At 44.5% G+C, this 24,731-nt stretch overlaps 1 protein-coding gene across 1 annotated transcript; it reads left to right on the forward strand.

The window, feature by feature from the left end:
* Positions 1 to 1,932: 1,932 nt before the first annotated feature.
* On the forward strand, positions 1,933 to 24,716 carry LOC137792556 (uncharacterized). The gene is made up of 53 exons (XM_068588288.1): positions 1,933 to 4,210; positions 4,481 to 4,867; positions 5,895 to 5,956; positions 6,147 to 6,323; positions 6,494 to 6,738; positions 6,891 to 7,111; positions 7,307 to 7,423; positions 7,549 to 7,647; positions 7,958 to 8,002; positions 8,106 to 8,143; positions 8,430 to 8,923; positions 9,112 to 9,219; positions 9,308 to 9,342; positions 9,454 to 9,606; positions 9,817 to 9,945; positions 10,232 to 10,270; positions 10,360 to 10,485; positions 10,580 to 10,709; positions 11,509 to 11,679; positions 11,775 to 11,809; positions 11,911 to 12,072; positions 12,171 to 12,305; positions 12,665 to 12,703; positions 12,803 to 12,943; positions 13,248 to 13,342; positions 13,476 to 13,499; positions 13,596 to 14,046; positions 14,120 to 14,164; positions 14,260 to 14,297; positions 14,537 to 14,949; positions 15,037 to 15,071; positions 15,241 to 15,393; positions 15,974 to 16,105; positions 16,390 to 16,428; positions 16,724 to 16,849; positions 16,944 to 17,073; positions 17,303 to 17,473; positions 17,569 to 17,603; positions 17,693 to 17,854; positions 17,981 to 18,115; positions 18,465 to 18,503; positions 18,603 to 18,743; positions 19,021 to 19,115; positions 19,269 to 19,292; positions 19,348 to 19,951; positions 20,204 to 20,266; positions 20,392 to 22,857; positions 22,946 to 23,054; positions 23,345 to 23,467; positions 23,683 to 23,955; positions 24,054 to 24,167; positions 24,255 to 24,376; positions 24,473 to 24,716. The coding sequence occupies exons 1-53, from the start codon at positions 2,366 to 2,368 to the stop codon at positions 24,533 to 24,535; spliced, it is 11,553 nt and encodes a 3,850-aa protein (XP_068444389.1). The 5' UTR covers positions 1,933 to 2,365; the 3' UTR covers positions 24,536 to 24,716.
* Positions 24,717 to 24,731: the final 15 nt, after the last annotated feature.

Raw genomic sequence — 24,731 nt, forward strand, 5'->3', positions numbered from 1 at the left:
TCCGCTTTCATGGCAATAGATGAACTCTTAAAAAAAAAAGAGCGAATGCAAGAGGAAGTCAGTCGATCTTCTTAAATCCAGAGGAATTTTCAACCCAGGAGGGCAAAGAGACTGGAAGGAGAAACGCTGCACTTCACGACACGCTTTCCTCTGAGCCGGCAGCCGGAGAGAGAGAGGGAGGGGGGTGAGGAGAGAGAGAGAGAGGGGAAGAAGAGGGGGAGAGAGAGAGAGAGAGTGAAGGAGAGAGAGGGAGGGGGATATATGTAAGCAAGCGGGCGAGAGTCTTGATGGTTGTCTTTAAATTGAGATACTTTTCCTCAAAGCACATTTTCAAAGCAGGCCTCTTGCTGCGACTGAGGCTCAGTAGTAAACATGCCTGTTTTTCAATCAGAGGATCGGTGGTTCGAGTCCCCGGCTCCACTTGTCCATGTTGATGTGTCCTTGAGCAAGACACTTAACCCTGAACTGCTCCTCATTGCTGTGTCTACGGTGTAAAGAGCAAAAATGTAAGTTGCTTTGGGTAAAAGCGTCAGCTGGAACAAATATTCATACAGTGTATTAAGAAAATTATTATTTTTTTTCGTAAATTTTTTTTCCGTTGAATATTTTTTTATTTTTTGTCCTATTTTTTTTGTGGTGGAAATGTAAAAATTTGGGAAAAAAGTAAACGATTCATTTTTTTTGTTGTCTTTTTTGGTCCTAATTTTTTTATTTTTTTGGGGGGGCGAAAATGGGCTTCCATAGAGAGATAACTGCAACTGAAGTAAAATTTAAAATGAGGGCTGAGGCTGCAATACACCAGAGAGAGAACATCAAATAGCATTTTGATCACTTCACAGCAGTTTGATCACTTTACAGCAGTTTGATCACTTTACAGCACTTTACAGCAGTTCGATCACTTTACAGCACTTTACAGCAACAGCAATGTGACATTCGTAGTTTGCCAGCAGGTTTAACTGATTATTGAAAGTATTTCCAAGTTATAGCAACGCTTATTTACACGATCTGCGTTTCTCGTTCGGAGTCAAAGCGCTTTTACTCTGAAGGCGTGACACCAGAACCGGAAGTGTCCGCCAAATAGAGAAACCGCTCCACTCGGGAGTTCCTGCCTGCAGACTGACTTCCCGAAGGTGAGTCCGAACAAACCAGAGACGTAAAATACTCTCAAATAAGTAACGAAAGGTATGCAACAACAAAAACACGTCGTTTCTACTCGTGTTCATTGTGTTTAAACGTGTGTTTGTTTCCGGGGTCCTCGTGAAGTCTTCCGCTCAGGGCCAGCACGTGAGACCAGCTGAGCCATTTTAGCTTTTTTTTGTGGCCATAATGAGGGGCTGAGGTATAACGAGTACACGTTTATAACGTTATATGTTCCGATGTTGTGTCTCCTGGAGCCTCCGGCTTGTGTACGGTAGGAGCTAGGAGCGAGGAAACACCGGTGTGTCCTTTGCAGGGGTGTTTTCGGCACACGTAAACAAACAAAAAAGTCGCGTGACACAGATGTGGTGATCTCAAACCAGGTTACTTTCTGTAACCGTTGCATTTACGTAAAATGAAGTTCACCTGATGCTTATGTTTTCATACTGACTGCAGGCTGACGTCATGTTTACTCTCCTCGCCTCCTCCTGTATCTTCCTTCTAAGACGCGAGGAGTCGAGGAAAGGAATTGACTAGGCACACTATTAGGAAATGAGAAAGGCCCATTGTAGTTATTCCAAAGGCATGACATATAGTTAGAAGTTAAAAGACATGAGACTCTGCCCTGCCACTGGCCCCCAACCAGATGTATCTGAGTGGCAACGATTGCATGATGTGAAATGCAAATTGTGGTTCTTGTCTGTTTTGCAATGTGCATTGTCTGCTGGTGCCAGTCTCAACCCAGTGTTCCCAACAGAGATAAACATGGGGAAAAAAATAAATGAGTCTGTGTCTGTTCTGGATATGTCCTGTTTGTTTTCTATCTTCATCTATGTTTTGTTGCCTTTGCGTCCTCTGTTCTTTCTGGCTAGTAAAGACTCTGAATGTATGCGTGTCCAACAGCACCAGAGTGGGCGACTCAAGACGAGACCATCCAGATGATGGATTTAACCCATCCGTGATGCTGAAGTTCAACCCCATCCTTTGTTGTTTATTTTAATTTTTTTTACTTTTCAGCTTTGCATTGCTATCAGAGAGTTGTGCGTCTTCTCCCGCCTCTAACAGGGCCCTTACTTGGCAAGCTCAACTGAAAGCCCAGCTAGCTGTGACTCAGATAAACAATGATCTCGCTGTTGGCAACTCGCCTGCTGCCTACGTACCCACAACACCCCCCACCCCAACTGCTGCGGCCATCCATCTCTTGAACCTTCTGAAGATCGTAAACACCATGTCCCATCCGCCGTATAACCCCTATGCCTCTGGGAACCAAAGAGCCACCCAGGGGCAGTATGGACTCCCCAGTGGACAGGCAGGGATGGACCCTCGGATGGCCCCTTCTCACCTTGGACCTGGATCCAGCTTCAGTTCTTCTGGATCTTCTTCTGGGACTTCTTACAATTCTGGGGGAATACCTCCGTTGCCGTTGCCTCAGTCGATGAGCTACAGGCCTCCTGAACAAAATAGGACCATAATAGACGAGAACATTGAAAGGTCTATTGACATGCATATAAGTAGAGCCAGAGAGGAGCTGAGGCGTCTTGACAAACCAGCGCATCAGCAGACCATAGACTCTCGATTTATGAGCACTCAAAGGGAGTGTCTCTCCTCAGGCACAGGGATGGTCTCCTACCCTCAACCAATGTCTTCAACCTCTGCATCTCTCGGACAGAGATACCCGGGAGTTGAAAGTGGCAATAGCTCCTCGGACTGGTCATCTAACTACCAAAGACCCACTGTCAATGAACCCAATACGTTTTATTCGTCACCTGCTTCGTCTAACTATGCAAGCGGTGCTGATGGTAGGTTTGTTGCCTCCAGTGAAAGAGAACGTGGTATGCCGTCCACTCCAGGGTTAGGTACTTTTAACAAACCAGTTCCGGACAAGCTTGCGGCCCTTACCGATTCGAATCAACCAAAGTACACATCTGAATCAGCTTCTAGCATCCTTTTCCATTTTGGACTGGAAAAAGAAGACTTGGAACACCTCATCTCGTACCCTGAAGACCAGATCACCCCTGCTAACCTGCCATTAATCTTGCGGCAAATTCGCATTGATAAGACCAAAAGAGCTACGACTGCAGCTCAGTCAAAACCCTGCCCCGAACCCCAACCAACCAGAACGACTCAATCAGGAGGGGCAGGGGTACGCCAGGAGGACATTTCATCGGCTTTTCTCCAGCTGAGTAATGTGATTGACTACGGACATACAGGCAAATATACTGGAGGGGCTGCAGACGAGATTGGAAGGACCAGTGGAGGTAGAGATAACGGTGGTGGCAGTGGAAGTATGTTGCCAATGGACACTTACAATAGTAGCAGACACGGTCTACAACCACTGCAAAAAACAGAGGTGAAAAGCAGTGCCTTGGGTTTTTGTCGAGACCAGGCGAGTTCTTCTTCCAGTTTCGGCTCTCCGCACAGTTCAACACTGAGCTATGTGGCTGCCCCAAGCAATGATCAGACTAAACGATTGCAAACCCAAGAAATCATCTATCTGAAAGACACAGACATCAGAGTTGTCAAGCCTGAAGCCTCCAAACCAGTTTCATTGAAACAACCAAAGCCAATTTGCCAGTCAACTGCGAAAACCCAACAACCCGCCTATTTGACCCGTGGTGTGCATCCCAACAGAACTGGCCTTGTGGTCATTGACAGTAATGACACCCGTCAGAATAAGAACTTGAGTAAAAACTCCGGACAAGGGTCAACCGTTGCTGAGCAGATGAAAAAGCAACAGACGCAGCAGCAGCCGGTGCAGCAGATGCAGAACCAGCCGGTGCAGCAGTTGCAGAAGCAGCCGATGCAGCAGTTGCAGAACCTGCAGATGCAGCAGTTGCAGAACCAGCCGATGCAACAGTTGCAGAACCAGCCGATGCAGATGCAGCAGTTGCAGAACCAGCCGATGCAGATGCAGCAGTTGCAGCACCAGCCGATGCAGATGCAGCAGTTGCAGAACCAGCCGATGCAGTTGCAGAACCAGCCATTACAGCAGACACAGCAGCAGCAGATGCAGCAGACGCAGCAGCAGTTGCAGATGCAGCAGATGCAAAAGCAGCAGATGCAGAACCAGCCGGTGCAGCAGATGCAGCAGCAGCAGACGCAGCAGCAGACGCAGCAGCAGATGCAGCAGCAGCAGACGCAGCAGCAGACGCAGCAGCAGATGCAGCAGCAGCAGACGCAGCAGCAGATGCAGCAGCAGCAGATGCAGCAGACGCAGCAGATGCTGCAGCAGACGCAGCAGCAGCAGATGCAGCAGCAGCAGATGCAGCAGCAGCAGATGCTGCAGCAGACGCAGCAGCAGCAGATGCTGCAGCAGACGCAGCAGCAGCAGATGCTGCAGCAGACGCAGCAGCAGCTGATGCTGCAGCAGCAGCAGCAGCAGCAGCAGAAGCAGCCAGTACCACAAGCCATGTGGTCTCCATTTTTTCCTCCTGCAAAATCGGTTACCGCTCCTCTTCACATGCCCAACATCACTGATGCCAAACAACGTCCAGTGTTTATTCCTGGTGGACCTCCTCCCATCATTAGTCCTTCAGCTGTGCCTCAGCCAATCCCAGATCGGATGGACCTCATTCATCCAATGCCAGCTTCCAACAAGCAGCCTCCGGCAAAGGCTGCAGCCGTCAAGGGCCTGCCAACAGAGACCATGATGCATGATGATGCAGAGGCCTCACCAAGAAGCTTTCCACATACCTGTTGTCTGTGTAACAGAGAATGTCTTCAAATGAAGGTGAGTGGAAGTCTGTTCTCTCTCTCTCTCCCCCTTTTATTATTTAAAATTGTAAATGTTTTAACTTTTTTAAATACTATGAAACAGAAGTTAGTTGTTGTATATTCGGATGCACTGATGCCTATACTGATATTGGATATTGACTTGATACTGACTCAATTAGCTAGATTGGGTGTTGTTGACAATCTGATATTGGAAACCATTATTTTTATGAAAGAAATTTCAGTACATTTATATCTACGCATTTCTTTGAAAAACTAAATTAAACCAATCAACTTTTAGGTTGGGTCTGACAACCATCTCTATAACATTGGTACTCCGTATCCACCAATATCCAAAGCCCAGATATTGGCTTTTTGACTGAAAAAGTTAGATCGGTGCATCCCTAGGATTTGTTTTTCTCACTATTGGAACTATTGGTGATGCATTTTGTTACTTGCATTGATTAAATAGCCAACAGTAGATATACACATTTGTAATATTGATTCATATGGTCTCCCCTGTGTGTGTTTGCCCTGATCCTGATAACAACCGTTGCTGAGATGATCATCAACGTACTCCAGGAAATGTTTTGACACAAGACTGAAGAACCAAGAACCCAAAGAACTCTTTAATTGTGGTTGCTTGTTACTGGCACTCCTATATTTGTTATATTTCATGATAATTACTTGTTGCCCTTGAACTCTACTTGTTTTTATGTGTATTTCGCAATACTTTATTGAAACACTTTATTTACTGCTGGAGTGTTCCAGCTCAAGGTTGTTCTTGTCGCTGAGATGACTGCTGTTGACTAAAGATTGAAAGAAACCAGATTAAAAATTATTTTTTTTAAGACTCTCTTATTATCAACACATTCACCACAATCTGAACACGAGCAGAAGAATTAGACACTTGGACTCAACCGTTTCTTTCTGGCTGCTGTGAAGTTGAATAATCTGTCAGACGATCACAAAGATGAGTTCATGCTCATAGCAGTTTGATGATAAGGAAGTCTTTTTAACGCTGTACTTGTTGTTCCGACTACTAGGATTGGATCTCCCACCAAAACTCCAGTCTTCACATTGAGAACTGCAAATTCCTCCGAAAACGGTCAGTTCTTTTTTCTTTTGAACCTTTCCTGATAAAGATCTTTGTATAGCCACAAAGTTACGAACCCGCACACCCTCCTCTTCATTTTGCCCGATTTGACCAATTCAGGGCTAAAATGTGCCGCTATCAGTTGCAACAGCTTAGCTTTCCTATCATTTCTAATGCTTTTCACATCCATTGCTCTCTCCAGCGCTCCCGGTAAAGATGCCAAGGCCTCTTCACAGCATCGTCAGAAAGCCAGACATGGAAGCCGCTCTCGCTCGCGTTCTCGCTCCTACTCCAGCTCGCCAAGTCCCCGTCGGTACTCTCGTTCAGAGAGAAAAAGTCGTCGATCGCGATCTCCGGCCAGCTCCAGATACACTCGCAGGTCTGTGATGCATACGTTCTAAAACGAGCAAGAAGTGAGCAAGAAGTACCAAACGTGACGCAAGAAGCTACAAAATGCCTGCATCAGCATTTTATTTTCTTTTGGATTTGTCACCCCTTGGGAAATATATTTTTAGGATTGTCATTAACTTTGATCTGTACTCCTACCAGGTCCCGGTCTCGTTCAAGGAGCCCTGAGAGACGATCCTCGCCAAGGAGGAGCGACGATCGACGGTCGACATCGAGGAGGAGCGACGATCGACGGTCGACATCGAGGAGGAGCGACGATCGACGGTCGACATCGAGGAGGAGCAAAGAGAGACGGTCGACATCGAGGAGGAGCAAAGAGAGACGATCCCCCAAACGAAAGGAGAGCCGTACAGACAGCTTGGTTAAGAAACTTCTGGAAACATCAGGTTTGAGAAACTGCGAAAATGTTAACGATTTAACACCATGCTTAAAGACTTAAGCTGCTCTTTTCGTCTGACACTTTTTTCGTCTTTCTTTGAGACTCTGAATGAGACTTTTTAACCACCAAACGCTGCTCTTTTCGTCTTCGTCCCTCTAGCTGTCCAGTCTCTGTCCAATGAGTCTGACCTGGAGACCGTGGTTAAAACTCTGGCTCCTGCCTTAATGGCCGAGCTCGCCAAGATGAAGTCCTCATCATCTTCCTCCTCCTCTGGAGAAAAGCCCTCCTCGTCTTCTTCCTCGTCCTCGACAGCGCAGAAGGAGTCGACCAAAAGGCCTTTAAAAGCAGAGAGCGAGGCAGGTTCTCATGCAACGACTAAGGTTAGCGTGTGTGTCCTTGTCTGAGATTTGACATGATGGCAATGCTCAGTGTTGCGTTGTCCTTTCACCTGCCCAGGGGCTGGGGATGGAAATGAGCTTCTACATGTATTTGTGTCGATAGTCCCTGATCTAAATAGAACGGACAAAAAAAAAATAACCTATTGAGTCTAAAGTTTGTGGTTTTCTCTCTCGAAGCTTAACGAGGTGAATCTGGACCATGTTCATCAAAACATCGCTCACAATGATTTGTTGGCTACTGTGGAGGTCTTTGGAAAAATCAATACGCTTGTAATGTACCGGTCCACACACAAGGTACGTGAAGAGAGAGGCTTGTATTTGCCCCTTTCATGCCATTCAAAATACAGTGCTGTTGGCTAAATTTGTTCTTGACAATCAAACTCATGGATGTGTGTGTTTGTGTGTGTGTTCACATGTAGGCACTCGTGATATATGAGAGAGAGGAAGACGCGAAGAAATTAAAGGACTTGAAGACCCTCAATGTGAAAAGACACATAATCCATGTGGCCAAAGACAAGGTATTCCACTTTCTTTTGTCTTTCTGTGTCTGGGAAAATGTAGATAATGATATGTGTGATATAGTGTGATCAGCAGGACTCTATATTCACATTTTACACTCATTGCTTTAGAATTGCTTCGGTTATTAATGCTGAAACTTTGTCTTTTTATTATTTACGTGTCCACAGGCTTATGCATTGTCGATGCCACTTGTTTTAAGTTCTGTCCACGAGAGGACACGCAAACATTACCAATAAACTTTAGCTATTTCCAACAGGTGAAAGCTTTCCGACTGAATGTGTCAATTAATCTGTGATTTTCTTTTGACAGGCACCTGATGAGCCTCCTGAGGAGGAAGACGGAGGCAAAAGAAAGGTACTTTCCTGTTTTAACTGCCGTTTCTCCGACTTCTGTGTTTTTATTTTAAAATGCGGACGGACTGATCTAAGATAACGTGTCTAATTGTTTTTGTTTCCAGGAAACTGTTTCTACAGAGCAGAAGAAGCCTTCCCAGGAGTAAGATATGTTTTCACACAGACCTCTTTTTAACAATCAGGATCCTGTTTTTATCAATATATTACTATAAATGTCCACTTGCTGCCAGAATGTGTGTCCTCAGTGGGGAAAAATGTGACTTTTAGGGAAATTTTAAGTAAAAGTCACTTCAGGATCTCAACTCGTGAAGTACAGCAGTATTACAGCAGTAAGACCCTTTGAAGCCGTGACATTGACTTTCTGCCTTAAACCTTGAGTTTCTACTTTTTCTCCTACAAGATTCATGAAACTCTTCTTTTGTTCACAGACATCCTGCCGTGTGCAGCGCCTCCACACCTCCAACCACGTCCACTACCACGACAGCTGTCCTTCACCCTCCTCCTGCCTCTGAAGAGGGGGAAATCGTCCCAGCCAAGGTGATAAATGTATTGTGGAAAAGCGGAAAGTCACCTGGGAAGGGACCTGCGAGAAATAACCTGGTACAGATCAATCCATCGCCAGGACCTGAAACCGAGGTTCAAGAAGCTGTGCTTGTTGAAGAACTACCTGATGAAGCAAAGGACGCCGACCCAATGGAGGTCGGTGAGATGGGAGTGGAAGTGGAAGAGCCCATTGAAGTTGGAAGTTGTGTCGAGGACGGAGAGAAACCGACAACCACGGAGGCTGCAGCAGAAAGTTCAGCAGACAAATCCACCGAGAGTCAACCGCCAAACACTGAAGTGGCGGCGGCTTCACAGGTGACTGAGCAGGCGGCGGGAAGCTCAACCAAAGCTGCTGCGGAGACGAAACCGAGGAAAAAAGGTACGTTGGACACATTTTGAATGGATGTTTAAGCATGTTGAAGTGTGGCCAGATGACCAGATGTGTCCATTTTTCTACTTTGCCCAGCCCTAGTTTTCAGCTTAAGCTTTTAGCATTTGTAATTTATCATGTTTGAACAGAGTTTTCTTGAGCTCATCCATTGAACCTCGACAATTATGTTTCTGTAGATCCTGTTACTGCGATAAAGAAACCAGTCGCCGTGTCGGCCACGAAGGATGTTGGTTGTCTGACCTTTGGCGAGACGGTTCAACAGCGCCGGTTTCTATCCGTCATACGTAAGCAATCTGAGAAAATGTCCGATTGTGTAATCGCAGTCGTCCTTCTCTATTTTCTTTAATATCTTCAGTTGTCTCTCCTTCGCAGCGTACGTCAAGCTGAAAACCTGCCTCAAGCCGAAGGTAAGTTTCCTCACGCAAGGATGAATCTTCATTTATGAACAAACATAAACCATTACTGCCTTTTTAAAAATGATTTACTCTTCCCTTCTTTATTTTTCTTCCTTTTTCCAGTTTTTAAAACTTCGCCAGAAGCAGTTGTACATCACCAACCTGCCGAATTATAACGAAAGCTGCTACACGGAGGACGACCTCGTCCAGCTGCTCACGCCATTCGGGTTTAAATATGCAGAAGACAACATCTACATTCTTCCTCAGAAGTGCATGGTTTGTTTGGTTTATTTAATCACATCATTCAGAAAAAAGTTAGTTTTTTGTGCAACCTTTCCATTTTTTAAGTTCATATGTGAACAGATCATGTATCTTGAGATATTCGACTAATTTTAAACACAAAAAACATGTGGAAAAAGGTACCGTGAACAAAAAAGATGAAATAAATAGAAGTAGTAATACATGTTTGTCTCTGGTTTTCCTCAGGCCTTCGCCTTCATGCCGGAGGTTGAGAACGCGGTCAACGCAGTAAAGGCCTCCTGCACAGACGAGGGCGTTCTTTTCAAAGGGTCAAGACTCATTTTCAATATTCTAGCCATCACCTTTCATTCCCCGGTAAGCACGGACACTATTCTGTTTATATTGACGGTTTTATAGAATAAGTTGAATGAATACGAGAGCAAATAAACAAGCAAATGGGTTAAAACCAAGCGGCAACCTCCGGGTCTCAAAGGTGGAGCAAAAATCTAAACATTAGCCCACACACCATCCCATTTAGTCATAAGTATACAAAATAAATGTAGACACTCTGAGTCTGCAGGTTAACAACAGTAGATGAGTGTGATAGGTTGTGGAAATGTATCTTTCTATTGTAAAAAATGCTCTGTTGTTTCTGTTTTAGTTCTCTTTTTATAAATCACTGATGCATCTGCTGCAGTATGTAAGTATCACACACACACACACACACACACACACCCATGCTCTTTTTAACCTTTGGTCTTGGATGTTCACTTCCTGTTCTTGATGCAGCGAGTGATGGATAACGGATCCAAAACTGTCTACATCAAGAACATTTCCTGGAGTGAGACCTGGAAACTCAGACAAACTTTGAGGAAAATCCAATCCGTCAATAACTTCCTTCCTCTCCTCAACAAGGTATAAACAAACACATCCGAGTATTTCTCTGTTAAGTGGCTTTAAAAAGGACTTCCTGTCATTCTCACTTGTCACGTATGTTCACGTGTTCCAGGTGTTTGTAGAATTTGACTTTGTTTGCCACGCGGATCGGCTCGGGGTTTGGTACAGTTTGTTGAGACACGCCCCTGCTCACAAAATCTACAGGATGAAGATACCAACCGTTGACCCCAATGAATTACAACGTAAGTGTCTGTTTTTTGGGACTTTCTCTATATTTGGTGCAATCGTCCACTTTGACGGATACGATTCTGGGGTTTTGAGCGGTTGAGGTCACTGAGACGAGTCAAGAATTCACATGCTGACTATGACAACATCTAACGCTGCTACTCTTGTATTTTTAAACGTTAAAAGATTTTGAAAAAAATTTGAAAAGAATTTTTGAAAAAAAATTGAAAAGATTTTGAGGAAAAATTTGAAAAGATTTTGGAGAGAAAAAAATAAGATTTTGAAAAAGAAATTGAAAAAAAATTTTAATTTTTTTTTTTTTTTTTTTTTAATGAGGGGAATTATTTATTTTTTGGGGAGAATTTTGAAGAAAAAAATGTTGTTTTTTTTTTTAATTTTTTTTAAATAATTCAAAGTTACAGCTATTTCATAACGTAATGGTTTTTTACTAGTACACCACATATCTTTAAGTCATTTTGTCATGGCACAGCTCCGGTGTTCCTCTGTTGCTCTGCTTCAGGCCTCCGGTACGTCTGCCAGCTGGTTATAAGGAACGCGCTCTGTTCCTCTGTGGTAGAGTAGCTGAGTTAAACGACATGCAACGGCCTTCTAACACGCCTAGACGAGTGATTCGTCACAGGGCCCGCGTGACCGTTAACACGCGCTGTGTAGTGGGTCGCGGTAATGCACCTTTTGTTGAATTCCATCCGCAGTAAAACCCAAGAAGACGAAGAAGTTACAACTTAACAGGATAAAAGGTAAACATCTGGGAGGCAGAACTCCTTTAATTCTTTGACACGTTTCTTTGTTTTGCAGCGCCAACATTTCCAAATAACGCCATACCTCCCATCACGGATGCTGTTACCGATGCGACCGCCCCCTCGATGGAATTTGGCATCCCGGCAGACACCGTTGGACCATTTTGGGTCACGCTGAAGAGTCACCCCTTCCTGTACCCGACCACGAGTCCTTGGTTCATCATCCCAAGTAAGAGAGAAATACTTTTACCAATTCTGCCAAATGTGTCCCAACCTCTTCAGTCAAGTAATTGTATTTGCTTTTGTTCACTTTTTACTCCAAAGATCACCTGACAGTCCACACACAGGAGGACATTGAGGTGAGACCAATTTCTGTTAAACTTTCCTATCGTATCAATAATTTAGGCTCATCAACGACCTTCATTTTCAAGCGTTGTGCCTTGAACGTTGTGTTTCCTAGACGGCGAGTCGTGGCGCCATGTTCCCAACGATCATGCTGACCGGTTTGCCTGAGGAATGCTACAAGCACGAGGACGTGGCCACGCTGGTCTGGCAGTATTTCCCCAAAATGGACCTTCACTCCCTGTACTACAACGTGGTGGTCTTACCTCTGCAGAGGAGGGTGAGCAGTGGAAACCACAGACAAATATCTTTGTTAGAAATAAATGTAACTGAATTGAATTGTTTTCCCTTTCCTATCGTTCCTCTCTTCGTCTCCAGGCCTTTGTGTTTTTCCCCGATTGGACTTCGTGCTGGAAATTTGTCCAAGATCACGTTACAAATCAAGTTTCTGTGAACCAAGCCCCTCTCATTGCGCACTTTGTCTTGGAACAAATACATCCGGCTTCCACTGAGGTATGGACACCAGGAATAACCTCACTTGCGCTGTAGTTTGCGATCACATGCAGCATATGTATCCTCGCAGACTTAAAATAATGCTTTTTGTATCCGGCCTTGAGCCAAATCAATCAAATCAATCAGCGTCCTCAAAGGAGCTGCTGGCAGGTGCGTGGATGTCTTCTACAGAGGTTAGCATAGATCCAGCAATAGCATCAGCTTTATTGGAACTTGAGAGTATTTCTTCATTGAGCGAAGAGCAAAGAACAACACTGAAGGTCTTTCGCATCAGAAAAGATGAATATTCTTCTGACTAGCTTCTGTAAGAGTTTGACAGCTGGTTCTTCCAATCACTTTTCCAATTACTCTTCTTGCAGGAGATGATGTACTCGACTCTGATGAAGTGGAGCAACGCTGTAAGTCCATAATCACTGATGTAAACCTTTCCTGAAGAGGAAGCAGCTCTTCGTCTGTGGATCTCTGGTCCTGAACTCCAACTGTTTCTTGCTCTACAGGGAGTTCCCAGGCCAAAGGGTCTGAGGGAGCGGATGCTGTGCGTGGAGACCTCCGAGACGTCTTTAGGCGTCATCGGGTTGGTCATGGACGTGGTGGCGTCCATTGCGCCCTTCATCAGCTTCCTGCCGCTCGCCAACCGGGTACGAGAACACAAACATGATGCTCTTTTCACATTACAGTGTTGAGAGAAACCTCACGTCAAGCTATCTGCAGGCCTGAGAAAGTCTTCAAAAGTATTGAATTCAGTTTTCCTTCTTTAATCTTTAAACAAATTAGTATGCGTTTGACCTTTTTCAAGAACAATCGCTTTACTTGAATATACTGTGACGTCACATTCATGTCTGGTTCTGTTTTCTTTCTGTTGCTTTCGCCTGATAAATTTCTTCCTCTCTTCCTCCTCTCTCGTCTTCTCTCTGGTCGTCCATGACTGTCGTTCTACCTCAGATATGCATTGAGATGAAGAACTGCACCATTGTAGCAGAGGTGGTGGAGAAATGCAAAACTTTTTTACCAGACTGCTTTGAAAACCCTGAAGCTTGGTAAGCGTTTTTTCATTTTTATAATTGGGGTTATGACATTGGGTTGAGTTATAGTCTTAAAGTTGCCTGTCTCTATGTGACTGTACTCTTCCTCTCAACTAAACTGACCAACTTCTTCTTTTTCTCTCTCCAGGAGTAAAGTGACAAATGTTGAGTCGTGAGTACATCTCTTTGTTTGTTATCATGTTATAATTTATTCGACAAAGTCTTTATTTAAGCGACAATGTGATAACAACTCCTTTTCTTCCTTCAGGCTAAGGGACCTTAAAATACGTCTCCGAGACTCTAGTGATATCAAGAACTTTGAAGCGAACCCCATCAAAGCCAAAACGCTTCCCTTCTTGTCTGAACTACCGCGTTTTGAGCCAGAACCTGTTGAGCAAACCAGTGACTCTGGTGGATCCGTCGTTTGTGAGCCCATCACAGCAGAACCGAGTGCTGCTGCTGCAAGTGACCTATCGGTAGAGAAGGACGATCAGGAACCAGCAACAGAGATGGCTGAGGACTCCACTCTTGGTCCTGAGGCAAATGAAGATGCAGAGGAAGAGGAGTCACCGATAACCTTGACGGTTACTGCTGATGTGACCTCGCCCTCTGCAGCCAGCAGTGGAAACACAGTCGCAGATGCTTCAAGTCCTGACCCACCAGACACAGCTGAAGAAACCCCTGAACCCATTCCTGAAGTCAACCCTGAACAAACTCAGGTTAACGCAATTTCCAATAGGTGAAAGCTTTCTTACTGAATTCGTCAATTAATCTGTGATTTTGTTTCGACAGGCATCTGATGAGCCTCGTGATGAGGAAGACAAAGGCAAAAGAAAGGTACTTATTTCTTGCTTTAACTGCCGTTTGTCCAAATCCACGAACATTGAACGTACGCCGACTGATTGAACAAAAATAATTGTTTTTGTTTCCAGGAGACCGTTTCTACGGCGCAAGAGAAGCCTTCCGAGAAGTAAGTTTTGTTTTCACACAGACCTCTTTTTTAATACATTACTATAAATATTCAGTTGCTGCCAGAGTGTGTGTCCTCGGTGGGAAGAAATGTGGCTCTCAGCATCAGTTCAACCCGTGAAGTACAGCACTATTTTATACTGAAGACCCTTTGAAGCCGTGACATCGACTTTCTGCCTTGAACCTTGAATTTCTACATTTTTTCCTCCATGATTCATGCAACTCTTCTTGTGTTCACAGACATCCTGCCGTGTCCAGCGCCTCCACACCTCCAACCACGTCCACTACCACGAAAAAGGTCCTTCACCCAACACCTGCTTCTCCTCTTCCCCCTCCACCTTCAACGTCTCCAATGGCAGCGTCTGTAAAGCCTCTACCATCGCATTCTGACGCCGAAAGACCTTCAACCGGGAAACCTTTGGACCAACCTCTTTCCAAAGGGGAAATCGTCTCAGCCGAGCCGATAAATGAAATGGAGGAAATGGGAAATTTGCTCGGGTCGGGACCTCTGAGAAGTAACCTGACGCAATCAAACGCATCAGCGGGTTCCCAGTCCACCAATGTTCAAGAAGCTGCCGCATCCGCCGCCAACGATTTTGAGGATCTGACCTTCGGGGAGACGATCCACATGCGCCCGTTACCTGCCACCATGTGTAAGCAATCTGAGGAAACGTCTGATCGTCTAATTTCACTGTCTTTCTCGATTTTGCTTCATATTTTTGGTCGTCCCTCCTTCACAGCGTGCTTCAATATGAAAACCTGCTTCAAGCGTAAGGTCAGTTTCCTCAAATCACTTGTATGAAGTGATGTAGTTTGTAGTTTTCTTAAATATACAAGTGTAGAGGTTGTTTTTTTGTGGCTATTGAATTTTTTTATTGTACAATCTTGTGCATAAATATATCAGGATCGATGAATCTTATTCATTACTTCTTCCTTTTTCCCAGTTTTTAATGCGTAGCCACAAGCAGTTGTACGTCACCAACCTGCCGGACAATCGCGACGGCTGCTACACGGAGGACGACCTCGTGCAGCTGCTCACGCCGTTTGGGTTTAAATATGCAGAAGACAACATCTACGTTCTCCCTCAGATGCGCATGGTTGGTTTGGTTTATTTAATCACGCCTTTCCCAAAACGTTTGTGTTTCTGTGTGTTTTGCGTCGCCGTTTTTCTTCAATTTTTTGAAGTTAATTTGTGAACAGATCATGTAGCTTGAGATTCTTTACATACTTTTGTGTGGAAGCCCATTCCCGACACAAAAAAACAAGTCATAATTATGATAACATCTTTTTTTTTTATTATGACCACAAAAGAAATTATGATTTTTTTTTTTATGGTTATAAATATCATTTTTATTTTGTTTGTCCTAATTATAAGTAACCTTTTTGTCATTATGGTTTTTATTTTGTCATTATTTTTATTTTGTTGTAATAATTATGATTATTTTTGTTTTGTTTGTCATTATTATGACTGTGTGTAAAATAAATTGACTTTTTTTGTTCCATAATTATGATTTTTATTGTTGGTTCGTCATAATTATGATTTTTTTGGTGTTGTGTGTTGGGAATGGGCTTCCATACGTATTGGACTAGATTTAAACACATTCAATTGTGTTTTAAAAAAGTACCGTGAACAAGTAAATGGAAGCAGTAATACATGTTTCTCTCTGGTTTCTTCAGGCCTTCGTCTTCCTGCCAAAGGTTTTGGATGCGGTCAACGCAGTAAAGGCCTCCTGCACAAGCGACGGCGTTCTCTTCAAAGGGACAAGAATCGCTTTCAACATTCCCGTCAACAACCTGAACTCGCCACCGGTAAGCACGGACACTATTCTGTTTATATCGACTGTTTTATAGAATAAGTTAAGTAAATACGAGAGAAATAAACAAGCAAATTGGTTAAAACCAAGCGGCAACCTCTGGGTCTCAAAGGTGGAGCAAAAATCTCAATTATAGCCCACACACCATCCCATTAATGGTCATAAGTATACAAAATAAATGTAGACACTCTGAATCTGCAGGTTAACAACATTAGACGAGTGATAGTTTGTGGAAATGTATCTCTGTATTCTAAAAAATGTTTTGTTGTTTCTGTTTAGTTCTTATTTTATTTTTCACTGATGAAGCTGATGCATTATGTAAGTATTATACACACACACACACACACACACACACACACACTATGTCTTTCTTTCAAAGCTACACTTGAGCTTAAAAATTTCTTTGTGTAACATTTAAATCCGATATCTTAACTCCGCATTTGTCTTCCCAAAATATACATATTTAACATAACAGCTGGAAACTGTGAACAGTTGTGTAAACCAGTGAAGGGAATACAGGAAGCTCATTTAAGATACTGTCTTTTATTTTGAAAAACTGTCTCTCTGTGCTCTTTGTAACCTTTTGGATGTTCACTTCCTGTTCTGGATGCAGCGAGTGACCGATGATGGATCCAAAACTGTCTACATCAAGAACATTTCCTGCAGTGAGACCTATGAACTCAGACAATCTTTAAAGAAAATCCAATCTGTCAAGAACTTCTTTCCTCTCCTCAACAAGGTATAAACAAACACATCCAAGTGTTTCTCTGTTAAGTGGCTTCAAAAAGGACTTCCTGTCATTCTTACTTGTCACGTATGTTCACGTGTTCCAGGTGTTTGTAGAATTTGACAACATTTGCCACGCGGATCGGCTCGGGGTTTGGTACAGTTTGCTGAAACACGCCCCTGCTCACAAAATCTACAGGATGAAGATACCAGTCGCTATCCCCACGCTGTTACAACGTAAGTGTCTGTTTTGGGAGTTTCTCCAAATTTTGGCGCAATCGTCCACTTTGACTCGAGAAACTTGAGGCCGCTGAGACGAGTCAAGAATTCTTAAGCTGATTATAACAACTTCACACCAACGGCTAACAGGATAAATGATGAAGTCATGCAACTTTGCACAGACAAAGGTATACGTCTGGGAGACAGAACTCTGTGACCCTTCGACACGTTTTTTTGTCTTTTGCAGCCCCAACATTTCCCAGGGATGCAATACCTCCCCTACAGGATGCTGTTACCGGTGCGACCGCCCCCTCGATGGAATTTGGCATCCCGGCAGACACCGTTGGACCATTTTGGGTCACGCTGAAGAGTCACCCCTTCCTGTACCCGACCACGAGTCCTTGGTTCATCATCCCAAGTAAGAGAGCAATTCTTTTACCAATTCTGCCAAATGTGTCCCAACCTCTTCAGTCAAGTAATTGTATTTGCTTTTGTTCACTTTTTACTCCAAAGATCACCTGACAGTCCACAATCTGGAGGACATTGAGGTGAGACCAATTTCTGTTAAACTTTCCTATCGTATGTATCGTATCAATAATAATCCATTCGTCATGGGTTTGAACGTTGTGTTTCCCAGAAGGCGAGTTGTGGCGCCAAGTTCCCAACGATCATGCTGACCGGTTTGCCAGCGGGATACTACAAGCACGAGGACGTGGCCACGCTGGTCTGGCAGTATTTCCCCAAGAAGAACCTTCACTCCCTGTACTACAACGTGGTGGTCTTACCTCTGCAGAGGAGGGTGAGCAGTGGAAACCACAGACTTTGACAGAGACAAACATTTTTGTTAGAGCAATTGTATTAACGAAATGTAACTGATTGAATTGAATTGTTTTCCCTTTCCTATCGTTCCTCTCTTCGTCTCCAGGCCTTTGTGTTTTTCACCGATTGGACTTCGTGCTGCGATTTTGTCCGAGATCACCTCACACATGAAGTTTCTGTGACCCAAGACACTCTCACTGTGCACTTTGTCTTGGAACAAATACATCCGGCTTCCACTGAGGTATGGACACCAGGAATAACCTCACTTGCGCTGTAGTTTGCGATCACATGCAGCATATGTATCCTCGCAGACCTAAAATAATGCTTTTATGTCCGGCCTTGAGCCAAATCAATCAGCGTCCTCAAAGGACCTGCTGGCAGGTGCGTGGATGTCTTCTATAGAGGTTAGCATAGATCCAGCAATAGCATCAGCTTTATTGGAACTTGAGAGTATTTCTTCATTGAGCAAAGAGCAAAGAACAACACTGAAGGTCTTTCGCGTCAGAAAAGATGAATATTCTTCTGACTAGCTTCTGTAAGAGTTTGACAGCTGGTTCTTCCAATCACTTTTCCAATTACTCTTCTTGCAGGAGATGATGTACTCGACTCTGATGAAGTGGAGCAACGCTGTAAGTCCATAATCACTGATGTAAACCTTTCCTGAAGAGGAAGCAGCTCTTCGTCTGTGGATCTCTGGTCCTGAACTCCAACTGTTTCTTGCTCTTCAGGGAGTTCCCGAGTCAAAGGGTCTGGAGGAGCGGCTGCTGTGCGTGGAGACCTCGGAGACATCTTTGGACGTCATCGCGGTGGTCATTAACGTGGTGGCGTCCATTGCGCCCTATGTCAGCTTCCTGCCGCTCGCCAACCGGGTACGAGAACACAAACATGATGCTCTTTTCACATTACAGTGTTGAGAGAATCCTCATGTCAAGCTATCTGCAGGCCTGAGAAAGTCTTCAAAAGTATTGAATTCAGTTTCAGAGCAGCTGCCAGCTACTGTAGCTTGGAAGCTAATACTGCTAATACTTCACATACACTTATGTCTGGCTCTGTTTTCTTTCTGTTGCTTTCACCTGATAAATTTCTTCCTCTCTCCCTCCTCTCTCGTCTTTTTTCCGGTCGTCCATGACTGTCGTTCTACCTCAGATATGCATTGAGATGGAGGACTCCAGCGCTGTCACCAAGGTGGTGGAGAAATGCAAAACTATACTACCAAATTGCTTTGAAAACCCCATAGCTTGGTAAACATTTCTTTATTAAGGTTATGAAATGTAATTTTTTTATAACTCGCATCTTTGTCTCCTCACACAGTCGTAAGGTTGCCTATCTTTGTGTGACTGTACTCTTAATTCATCTCAACTAAACTGACCAACTCCTTCTTTTTCTCTCTCCAGGAGTAAAGTGACAAATGTTGACTTGTGAGTACATCTCTTTGTTTATGTTATAATTTTTTTGACAAAGTTCTTCTTTAAGCGACAATGTGATAACTCCTTTTCTTCCTTTTAGGATGGAGAGCCTTAAACAACGTCTCCAAGACACTCGTGAAATCCCAAACTTTGAAGCGAACCCCATCGAAGCCGAAACCCCTTCCTCCTTGTCTGAGCTACCGGGTATTGAGCCAGAACCTGTTGAGCAAACCAGTGACTCTGGTGGATCCGTCGTTTGTGAGCCCATCACAGCAGAACCGAGTGCTGCTGCTGCAAGTGACCTATCGGTGGAGAAGGACGATCAGGAACCAGCAACAGAGATGGCTGAGGACTCCACTCTTGGTCCTGAGGCAAATGAAGATGCAGTGAAAGTGGAAGAAAAGGAGGAAGAGGAGTCACCGATAACCTTGACGGTTACTGCTGATGTGACCTCGCCCTCTGCAGCAAGCAGTGGAAACACAGTCGCAGATGCTTCAAGTCCTGACCCACCAGACACAGCTGAAGAAACCCCTGAGCCCATTCCTGAAGTCAATCCTGAACCCATTCCTGAACTTCCTCAGATTAACGCCGACATGTTCCAGGCAATCGCGATAGCAGTTCGCAACCACAGGCTCACCCGAGAGAGCAGCTCCAAGAGTGAGGAGAAGGAGGTGAGGCCTGGCTTTTCCATCTTATTCAACACTTAAACATGGCAATAGATTAATGAAGTTGATTTATGAATGTGTGTTTTGTTCTAAGAGACAGTGACACAAAATTGGACCAAACATGAAAACATAATGTTACCTCGGGTCTCTTAAAACTTGTTACTTTGATACCAGAGATTTAAAAATTTACTCCGCCATGCATAATGAATATCTTCCAATTTATTTCACATGACAATAATCTGGGAAATCTCCCTTTAGAACTCCAGCAAAAGCAACACAAGCTCTCGACCGTCAACGGCTGAAGACTCACCACAAAGAAAGGTTACCGGCCTTTTTCTATTCCCAAAAAGTCTTTAGATGATGATTAGTGAATTATTGGGTCAATGTATTTATTTGCACTTAGTTTATCTTGATTCAATGATTGAACTTCTTTATTCTCTAATCAGGGTCAGGAGGATTCCACAGATGACATTGCTTCGTCGGATACCTGTCGGTTTGATGAGCTAAACTTCAACATGGAAGACTTTGTCACTGTTGACGAAGTCGGCGATGACGGGGATGACACGAGCCCCGAGCCTCACAGCACCTCCTCATCCAAGCAGTCCTCCAGATCAAGAAGAGAGAGGCAAAGCTCAAGAGCGCCTGCTGGCAAACAGACCTCAACAAGGTCTTCGAAAGAATACAAGACCTCTTCCTCATCCCACTCATCCAAGCCTTCTTCCTCATCCCGCTCATCCAAGACCTCTTCCTCATCCAAGACCTCTTCCTCATCCCACTCATCCAAGACCTCTTCCTCGTCCCACTCATCCAAGTACAATAAAGACTTCAGCTCTTCGGGTTCTGCGTCACCAAAAAGGTCCAAGCACTCATTTGAGCCTTCCAAATCCTCGATCAAACCTTCAGCCTCTGCCAGTGCCTGTAAGGCCTCCCCCTCTTCTTCTCCACTGTCGACTGAAACCCCTTCTGCCCCCGGTCAGAAAACACAACGGAGCAAAACACAATCAGTCAAAGCATCCACCAGTTTAAGTACCTGTTCATCCTCCTCTTCAGGTGAAACAAAAGGTAGAGCAGCAGCAATGGTCTCTATTGAAAGTCATTCTGAGCGGCTTCTTGAAGAAAAAGAGTGCACCGTGGCAAAGTCTGACCTAAACGTGCCAGCAGAAAGCATTGCTGCAAAAGCTGTTAAGTCAGAGACAAACATGGAAACGTCATCAGAGATTCCTCCAACTCAACAGGAACAACATTCACTTGATGATCAAACGGATGAACCGATGGATGATAAGGACCACGCACAGCCAAGTGGACCGAAAGGAGGCCAGGCTTTGCATGAGGAAAGCGTTCAGATCTCTGACAGTGTTGACGATGAAGTCAAAGCCTGCCCACCGGAGTATAAGGAATCGGAAATTGGTGGTTCTCTACAAGTGTCGGACAGTGTTGTCGAAGGCGAAGCAGCTACAGGTCAAGAGGACAGTCGCCTGGGTCAAGATAACAGTTCCACAGTGAAGCAACTGTCTCAGGATCATGTGGCAAGTAATGTAGAGACTTTCCAGGTGTCCGATACAGGTAGTACACACACTCCGGACATGGAAGATGGGAAGAAGAGAAAAGAGCAGGAAGTCCAAAGCAATATGCTTTCTGCAGAGTCCTGCAATGCCTTCAAAGATGTGGATATTCTTGATAGCCGAAGTCCAAATGAAGACCAGCCTCTTCAAGACCCCGACAACAAAGACACTTTAAAAGACCCAGACAGTGATGCTACAGAACAGGAAACCTTCGAGATATTAGATTCAATTGATGATCTTAATTCAGCGGAAGACAACAACCAGAACCTTGGAATTCCCATTGACCACATCTCTAAAGAAGATATTAAGCCCGTGGAGAAAGAGGAAGACTCATATCAGGTAATTGATTCTGTGGAAGATCAGCCAATGACTTCAGAGTTCGAGACCGGCAACAAAGGAAAAAGAAAGGTAGGGAGTGGGACTGCAAGAGATTCTGAAACCGAGAAAGAGGTCACTGAGGACGTGGTCTATGAGATAGTAGATTCTGTTGAAGATGAACCGGTTCAAGATGCGCCCATCGCAGAAACGTCCGGCAGAAGAAAGAGTGCAAGAGGAAAGAAAGAGGATAAAATCACATTGGATCTCACAGACGCGTCTGAAAAACCAGAGCAGGCGATGTACAACGATGAACCAACACCGAGACCTACCAGAGGAAAAAGGGGAAGACCACCGAAGAAAGAGGCTCCAAATGAGGAAACAAAAATGGAGGACACGCCTGGCAGAGAGTCACAGGAACGAAACAGGGAAAGAACGCCAAAGCTAGAAGAGAGAGTTCCTCCCAAAGAGAGCATACCGTCAGAGCAGAGTGAGGTAGGTGAGTTAAGTAAGGGGGATGCGACCAATGAGGTGTTCGACTCTATTGAGGACGAGGTTGTTCAGGATGATCGGCCTGCTCCGAAAAAAAGGGGAAGACCGAGGAAAGGCGCTAGGACAACCAAAAAAAGTCTTGGCTCAACATTAAAGAAGAACGACAAAGACGCATCAAGGATTGTGACGGACGAAGAGGAGGCAACGCCTCAAATCCTTGATTCTGTGGAGAGCAAGGCTGAAAAAGAAGACCCAACAACATGTGATGGCAAGGTTGTGGAAGAGACTGAAAAAGTGGGTGTCGAAGAGGAGACTGTGTACCAGATAGTTGATGATTTAGAGTCAAGTGAACCAGGAGAGTCAGGAACTACAGAAACAGAAACATTAAAATCCCAAAGTGATACTGACGTTGAAGTGGAGAACAAACCAAAATTGCCTGAGAAAGATGACGCATCGAGCACTCTGGACCAAGTGAGCGAGGAGGAGAAGGAGCCCCACCCACTTAGCCAGGAGAAGGAGTCAGTAAACTTCTTAAACTCAGAGGTAATAGTCAATATTTTAACCCATAGAAGTTAAGTTTGTAAAGCTCAACAAATCCCGGTGGTTCAAGATGCCTCGTGTCTGCTTTTAGACTTTAGTGACTTTGGATGAAGCTGGCGACGATGAGGAAGAGAAGCCGGTTGAAGAGCAAGCTGAGGAAACCCCGAGATCTGCCAAACGCAAAAACGATGACGACGCAGGTATGAGTTATTTGGATTCTAAATTGAATATCGATTGAAATTATATTTTTACATTAAACTTTGAATTCCGCTGCGGTCGTTTATCACCACCTAGATTATTTCGTGTCTCCATCACTTTGTCTGGTAAAGCATGTTGGTGGCGACTGGGGCGACTTCGTGACTCCCCTACTTTGTAGAGATCTGTTATCACTTTCACATCAGTGTAGAAAAAAGCCTCAATCAAGTCTACGTTGAATCAATATGGTAAAATACCATAAAAACTGTTAATACTGTTTTTGTTTTTTGTCCAGCTTTAGAAGAAAGTATGAACTTTGTGACGGTAGACGAGGTGGGAGAGGATGAAGAGGAGGAAAAGGCAGCGGTGAAAACCAGGACAAAAGGACGAGCCAAGAAGAGAAGCAGACAAACCCCTGGTGAGACACTAACACAGTTATATTTACACCTTTTCATGCATATCAGGGGCCTCGTTCACTTTGTTCAGTTTGGGAGGTACAACCTGGAACTCTGTGCCTGAAAACCAGCCGCAGGTTCTTCAGTTTGGAGCCAAACTCCTCGTTAGTTTAAGAGTATTATTTAGCGGTTTCCCTTTCACTTGTCTGCTCAACCGATTCATTGTCTTTTACCCCAGTGAGGAAATCTACCAGAGGGAAAAAAGTGTCCGCAGAAGAAGAAAGGGTGCAAGCTGACGTACTCCCTCCGACTGCACTCGACGCCTCCTCGTCACTCGACAAAGATCCGTCTACGTTGTCGAGTGTCGGCCGGCGGGAGATCCAGAAAGTGGAGGTGGAGGCAGAAGCAGCCGGCCAAGCCGACATCGACGCTGCCTCTGCTGGACAGGAGCTGCAGCCGGAGCATCCTGAGGACCAGACGCTGGAGGAAGGACCAAGCCGGCCGGACAAAGGTACAGAGATCTAAAAGAATAATCGACTGTTTTTAAGAAAAAGATCACTGTGATCTTTTGAAATGATTTCTGGATCTCTGATTCCTTCTCTTCTCTAGTTGGGAGCAAACGGAGGAGGGAGACCGGCGGACCTGCAGCAAAGCGATCTCGTTCTCAGTCTCGGAGCGTCGACGCCGACGAACTGTTGATATTCAAACCCAACAACCCCCTCGGTGAGACGCGTGCACGTCGTCGCAACGACACCAGACGCAGACACTTTTTCCATCCTCCTGTTTCACCTTCATTTTCTCCCCTTTCAGGTCAGCAGTTTGTGGTCCCCAAGTCGGGGTACTTCTGTAATCTGTGCTCTATGTTCTACCTGAACGAGAAAACCGCCATGGACCGACACTGCAGCAGCCAGAAGCACTACGACAACCTGCAGGTACGCAGCACAAACACATGTGCACAAACGTAAGCGCAGTAAAGCACATGCTTTGCCTCATTATTTGTGTTCTGCGCTCCTTTTTTCTATTTTCAGAAATATTTCCAGGACCTTGAAGAGAAACCATCGAGCAGTTCTCAAGGCTCCGTTTCTGATTGATTCCAACTTCAGTGATACAGCTTTAGTTGACAAATCAATGTCTATAAAAAGCCAAGTTGGTCAACTTTAGAAGCTTTTTTTCATGTACATTCAGATTATCTCACACATATTTGGTTATTTGATTAAATGTACTGTTTACTTTAATTCTTTTCATAATTCATATTAAAGAACTCTTCTGATTTGAACGTCTTCACGA

Source organism: Clinocottus analis, unplaced genomic scaffold, assembly GCF_023055335.1.
Source record: "Clinocottus analis isolate CAN_PGR_092001 unplaced genomic scaffold, fCliAna1.0.p SCAF_21, whole genome shotgun sequence".
NCBI lineage: Eukaryota > Metazoa > Chordata > Actinopteri > Perciformes > Cottidae > Clinocottus > Clinocottus analis.

Bases quoted from the DNA above. Each gene is read 5' to 3' on its own strand.
- LOC137792556 (XM_068588288.1), top strand. From the start codon at position 2,366: ATGTCCCATCCGCCGTATAACCCCTATGCCTCTGGGAACCAAAGAGCC. The intron at 5,957-6,146 runs GTCAGTTCTTTT...TGCTCTCTCCAG, and splicing joins TGCAAATTCCTCCGAAAACG to CGCTCCCGGTAAAGATGCCA. The intron at 23,055-23,344 runs GTATGAGTTATT...TTTTTTGTCCAG, and splicing joins CAAAAACGATGACGACGCAG to CTTTAGAAGAAAGTATGAAC.